Here is a 6,383-nt window from a genome sequence, read left to right as displayed (position 1 = left end):
TTAAACGCATAGTCTGCAGGAGATAGCTTAAAGAAAAAAAGAAAAAATCCAGAACCGGGTGGGAATGGGAAAGATCTCTGTGTGCTATTGGAGAAAAAGAAAAAGGTGCCAGATGAAGAATCAAATACCTGAGCTGCTCACTGTATGCAAGCTACAGATTGAGCTGTTATTTAAAAAAAATAATTCTGCCGTTCATTTGGGCATTGGGTGGCGTATCTCTGATTAGATGTCAGAAATTATCCTTAAGAAAATTTTTTGAATGTCTACCAAGAGCATACAGGGGGAGGAGCCCATCATCAGGGCTCAGATTCTCTCCTCCATGCACCAAAGCTTGTCAGTCTAACCCTCCCTTGCCCTTGACGATAGTCTGACATTTTGAAGAGTGGGCTCGAGGCAGTGCCAGTTTGGATTTGTTCTGCTTACCCCTGCCTTTCTTCACAGTGAAGGTAAAGGAAAATAATCTCTTGCCTCGTCTATTGGAAGATTTTCCCCACCTGCATATTTCCCGACCAACTATGAACAAGATGTGGCAGCAGCAGCTTGCACAGATAGACCAACTGAAATCTCCTATTGACAGAAACCGACAGAAACTTCAAAGTGAAGTGAGTTATATCCCAAAAGTCCACAGACTCTTAAAAATGGAGTGAAACAGTGTATCAGTATCAGCTAAGGTTGTAATCCTACACAGACCTTGCAGATGCACTGGAATTGGCATAAGCAAACACTACTACTTGTATCACTACCACTTGTTTTCTCAGCAGCCCTGTGAATACTGCAAAATGATGTTCTGAATTGGGATGGGTTGCTATTCCAGCCCTCACCCAGACTGAAACCATACACACATCTTTTTGTAAGATAAGCTTTCTTGGTGATATATGAGGCTGATGGAGTTCAGCCACCCCTCACAGCAAGTGGTAGAATTGGCCCTCTACCTATTGTTCTCTTTTAGCCATGATGGAAACAAGGACTCTAAAATCTACCTGCTCATTTCACTTTGCGGTACAGGAATTTTACCACTTGCTAGGATTCCATAACTTCTTTCAGCCAGGAGGTGGTTCTTAACCCTCATCCCATTGTGGGGCTGAAGAGGAAAAGTGATGGGAACAGTGCCCGGGGGGAAGGGACGGGAGAGCTCTTCAGCTGCATCTGCACTGCAGAATTATATCACCTAAGGCTGCTTTGTAGTCCTCCATCCCTCCAGGCTACTTGGACTCCCTTGTTTCTGTCTAAAAAGGAGTGATTAATCTTTTTTTCAAATTCTTCAAGACTGGCAGTATAGGTTTTCAGGGACATCTACTACTTAACATGAAAAGAAACCCTACCTTTTTCAAAACCAGAAGTAGACTTCTAGCCACTTTTGATTTAGTTATGGTTTTGTTTCCTCCATTTTCAGCAGTCCATTAGATTCTCAGAAAGTTCTGGGGCCAAAAAGTGGTCCCACGGGACAAGATTCTGTATGATTGCTGGTGGTGTAAATTACCAGTAAATCTGCTGAACTGACACATATCAGTGTGATCTTGTATCTGCTTTTAATTGCAGAAGGATCAAGTACCTCCTAGTGTAGAACCTCAGGTGATGATGCTTGGGTGTATTACCACAGCCAATCAGTTATGCTGTTGGTAGCTGGAAGATCCCAGGCTCCATCCAGCTGCAGTTTTGCAGCAGGAAAAAGGAGGAGCCATTGACCTCCAAGTTTTGTATTTCATCAACAGAATTCCAACGATTATTCCTATAGGTTGCCACTGTTGGCCTAGAGAATTTCAACAAGAGGTTGTAGATCCAGATTTGACAAGGATAAGACTTCTTTGCGATATGTTACACTAGAAAATATACAGATTGGCGTGTAAGGGGAAAAGGTCTTCCATGGAATCTGTGTACTTTTTCTTTTTCAGGTACTAGAAACACTGAAGAAACATGAGCTCCTTGTTGACCTTATCAAGAAAGAGCAGACTCATAACAGGAGGCTGGTAGGTTTGAACAACTTATTTCCAAACAAATTTTAAAGCTGCCTTTTTGGACTGTATTCACTCAAGGCAGCATATTATATTATAACAGAATGCTAACATGATGTGGGGCATGTGGTGTGGGTGGGATAAGAATGATGCATTAAAATATAATGTGTTCTCTTCAACAGACATAGGTATAATGTGGTCTTCTAGCTGTTGTCAGACTTCTTACTCTGTTCTTACTCTCTCATTGTGGGTAATGTTGGCTGTAGCTGCTGACACTTGCAGACTAACATGTAGGAAATGCAGGTGGCCCACTTTACCTTATAAAAGCCACTTCTAGAGCAACAGGAGCAAAAAGAACAGCATGCCCAATAATACATGTAAACTGGAAGTTATCTGAAACAAGTGCTGCATCGTGAGAATTCAGAGGCGATGGAGCTAGTTAGGGCAGACCTGTCTAAAACTTGACCCATGATGCAGGCAGTGCACTGGCCACCCATGGATTGGAACCCCACCAGGGCTTGATAAAACTCTTGCTTTTTCTTGCCTCCTTGAGATTACAATTTGAGGAATACCATTATTATTATTATTTTCTAGAGCAATTTGGACCAATTGGTCGAGCCCAGTGTAGGGCCGCTAACGCCACACACGCTTCAGATGTGGTGTTGAAGCCCACCAAGAGGCAGGTTAAATTCCTTGCCTAAAATGGAGGAGTGAGAAGGATGATAAACCACACACATCACAACCCTCCCTCTTAAGCAATCCTGCCACTTCTTTGTTGGAGTGAGGAAATACCATGATTCTGTGCTTCCAAGAGATTAGTTATACCATTCTCTTGTTAGAGCAAATGCTTTAGCAGAAGTGGGACTTGCTGGAACAGCTATTTGCCCTTAACATGAGACATTAGGTAGCAGGGATGGTGAATTGGGAGGTCCCATAGATGTTTAACGTGGTATCTTTCTGCAGCATAATGGTATGAGAAACAGGAAATGTAAATTTCTGGAAAATCGCTTGCTCTATGGAGGTCATTAACTGCAGTTCCACTTCTGAAAAGAAAAAACATCATGCCTGGCATCCTGTTAGTGACATATACACAGGTGTAAGTTAAACTTATACCTGTGTATGTCTGGGGGGTGAGGTTGCAGAGGTCAGTTCTCTTCCTAGTGGCTGGTAGAGAGTGGAGATAGGTGAAAAGTGCCTGGTTCTGGGACTATAGGCAAATGCACCATAAAGATGTTATTTTTTGTTCCTCCCGGGGGACCTATGGAGGTCCTGGGAGATGATGATGTGTATCTGACCATAGGAATATAGCTAAGCACTTCTCACCCATTACCCGCTCTCCATCAGCCACTATGCATGTGACCACTGGAGGAAGATATGCCCTATAGAAATGGAGGATGATATTTTGTAATTCCAGCATGGCAGAACTTTAGGATATGTCTTCTAGTGCAGGATGTTGGTCTACATGTTTCAAGTACAGTTGGCCTTCTATAGCCACAGATTCCTTATCTGTGGTTTCAACCATCCATAGATTGAAAATACTATGTATATATGTATATTCCCAAAAGCAAACCTTGGTTTTTGTCATTTTATTTAAGGGACACCATTTTACTACACCACTATATCTAATGGGACTTGAGCATCCACAGTTTTTGGTATCCACAGGGAGTCCTGAAACCAAATCCCAGTGGATAGTAGTTACTGTTAAACCATTCCAGAGAACTAAGATATGTGCTTCTTCCTGCTAAGAGAAAGTAAAGTAATTTTTCTGTTTTTATTTTTACTGTTAGCAAGAATTTAAGCAGCGCATTTATCGGCAGAAATATACTCAGAATAAAATGAGGGAGAGACGGCAGCAAATTGCAAGAGCCAAAAAGTACTACCAGGATTATAGAGTTCAGTTGCGGGCCAAAATGATGAGGTCCAGGACACGTGAAGAACATGTAAGTAGTAGGCTTTGCTATGAATGAAGTCTAAACTTTTCTCTGGTGTTGTGTTGAGACTTAAAAGTGGAGAATTTTATAACAAATGATGACACGGTACTTTCCAGACTAATGTTCAGATTAGGAAACAGTTATTCTTTAAACTGTGGGGGACAGTGTTATGTGTTCTGTAAACTTAAGTGTATTAGGGTTCTGCACTACATTTAGTATCTCAAAAAGATGTCTTTATTGAGGTTTTGGTAATAGCAAATATATTTAAACATAACAATATGAAACAAATGGTTGATATATTTAAAAAATTATTCAAAGACATAACCATGTTAGTATGGAAAATCAGTATGCAAAAGGCTCTTGTAGCATCTTTGAGACTAACCAAAGGAAAGAAGCTGGTAGAATGACCTTTTGTAGACTTGAACCTACTTTCTCAGATGTATGAGGTGGAGTGGAGAGTCCAGAGACAACCCTATATAAGCTGGTGGTGTGTGAGAATGTCAATAGAAATGAGAAATGAGGTGACTGGTTCAGTTTTAGCAATAGTCATTGGAGGACAAAGACAGGAAGAAGGATGTTGCCTAAAGCCAAGGAGAGTAGGTAACCATATGAATGAGTATTGGAATGTAGTGCGGGAACCAGAGGAGATGTGATGAACTGGTCAAGGGAGCCCTCATGAGGATGGGGGGTTAGATAGTGTTGAAATGTGTGTAGTGTGCAGGAAACTGTTGTATCTGTTCAACCCACTGCTGATGGATTATAGTCTATGGATACATTCCAATTCTGCTATTTTTCCTTCCAATCTTCCTTGGCAGTTCTTTTGTTCAAGGAATACATTTGTTCAGGAAATGTTATCACAGGACCTAATGACATCACCTACAATATTAGAGGGACTTTCACTTGCTCATCCTTCAGTGTGATTTATGCAATACAGTACTATCTCAGCAATTCCCTTCAGCACTCTACATTGGGCAAACAGGCCAGTCCCTGAACCAGAGGTTAAATGGACATAAATCAGAAATTAGGAAGGGGAATATACAAAAAAAGTTGCAGAACACTTCAGTCTTCCTGGGCGTTCCCTCTCAGAACAGCGGTCCTCGAATGTTGGAATGTTTCAGGTCTGAGTGAAGGAAGAAATCCCAAGGAAAGATCACTAGAAGCCAGGGAACATCTATAGTAGTTACACGAGTTAGGAACAGGGTTGACAGCAGTTGGAGGTGGAGAGCTTGTGTGTGTGTAGACAGACAGACCGGCAGACAAACAAACAGGTTGTGTGTGTGTGTGTGTGTGTGTGAGAGAGAGAGAGAGAGAAAACACACACATATACATGTACATATTAAACCCGTGTTTGATTTCTTTTTCTGGTGACTAGTGGGAAAGGTAATTGGCAGACTTGTGCTTTAAATCAGTTAAGCTTTCTTGTTATAACTAGTTACCTTTTACTATGTAGCCTAATGTATGGTGGCCATAGGTACATGATTGTTCCAGAAAAGACATCATGTCACAAACTTAATTTTGGGATCCTTTATCCAAAGAAAGAGAAGTGGTGGTGGAATCATTATTTAACAACTAACTTCTGCCCAGATCAAAAACTGTGTATGCTGGGTTTCTTGACAGAGCTATCCTTATGGATGTCATCATTATTATTATTATTATTATTTGGCAGATATTTAAAAGCTTATTTGAAGAGGGCTTGGAAATTCAGAAACAAAGACTGTATGAATTAAGATCATATGCCAAGGAAAAGCGTGCTGAGCAAAGAAAACAGCATCAGGATGAATTAGAGTCAATGGAGAACTACTATAAGGATCAGGTAGGCTTTCCCCCTGCTTCCTGTCCCATAGGGAAACTGTTTGCCTACACATCATTAATCTTCTTTTGTATTGTGCTTAGTTTTCAATGCTGGCAGAAGCAGTTTCAGAAGAACGTCAAGAAATCCAAACCAGAGAGAAAGCACATGCAAATGTAAGCCTTATTGCCTTGGACTTTCAGGTCTGTTGATGAACTGACCAACTTCTTGACTTAATTTTAAATGTTCTCTTTCAGACATTAAACAAAGTGAAACGTGAGCTGAGGTCAAAGATGGAGAAAGAGATTAAAGAGCTGCAGGATATGATCACACAGAATGATGACGATTCATTTTTCCGAGAACTGGAAGCAGATCGTCTGAAATCCAGACTCCTGGTGGCTTCCTTTCAATATAGCAAAAACTATCAATTCCTTTAAGTCTTGGCAGGTCTCTCTTACAAATACTTGTGTGATTTGTTTCTGGCAAAGAGACTTCTTAAGAAAACATGCAGGGGACCAGAACTAGAAGTGTGAAGTTAGCAGTTTGTTTTGCCACCTGAGATTTGCTGTCCTAAATCCAAAATTAAGCTTATTTATAATGGCAAGAAAATATTGAACAGACACTTCTCAGAAGATTTTTTATTTTTACAGATTTTTAAAATAAAGATTATGTGGACGCTTATCAAAATGAAGCTGTTGGAAGGTGTCTTCT

General features: G+C 40.7%; 1 protein-coding gene across 2 annotated transcripts in view; it reads left to right on the top strand.

Moving 5' to 3' along the window:
- Positions 1–6,383, top strand: part of CEP95 (centrosomal protein 95) — a 41,008-nt gene extending 34,625 nt beyond the window's left edge. Inside the window, exons 17-22 of one of the 2 annotated variants that reach the window (XM_042454841.1) lie at positions 442–602; positions 1,893–1,967; positions 3,740–3,892; positions 5,550–5,696; positions 5,777–5,848; positions 5,930–6,383. In XM_042454841.1, coding sequence (XP_042310775.1) covers positions 442–602; positions 1,893–1,967; positions 3,740–3,892; positions 5,550–5,696; positions 5,777–5,848; positions 5,930–6,109 — 788 coding nt within the window. In that variant the 3' untranslated portion in view covers positions 6,110–6,383. Of the gene's footprint in view, positions 1–441; positions 603–1,892; positions 1,968–3,739; positions 3,893–5,549; positions 5,697–5,776; positions 5,849–5,929 lie in introns of those variants that run through there. The other variant, XR_006102490.1, reaches the window with a different exon arrangement.

Source organism: Sceloporus undulatus, chromosome 2 (genome assembly GCF_019175285.1).
Source record: "Sceloporus undulatus isolate JIND9_A2432 ecotype Alabama chromosome 2, SceUnd_v1.1, whole genome shotgun sequence".
Classification (NCBI taxonomy): domain Eukaryota; kingdom Metazoa; phylum Chordata; class Lepidosauria; order Squamata; family Phrynosomatidae; genus Sceloporus; species Sceloporus undulatus.
Note: the sequence above shows the minus strand (reverse complement) of the source record. Positions and strands in the feature narration are given on the sequence as shown.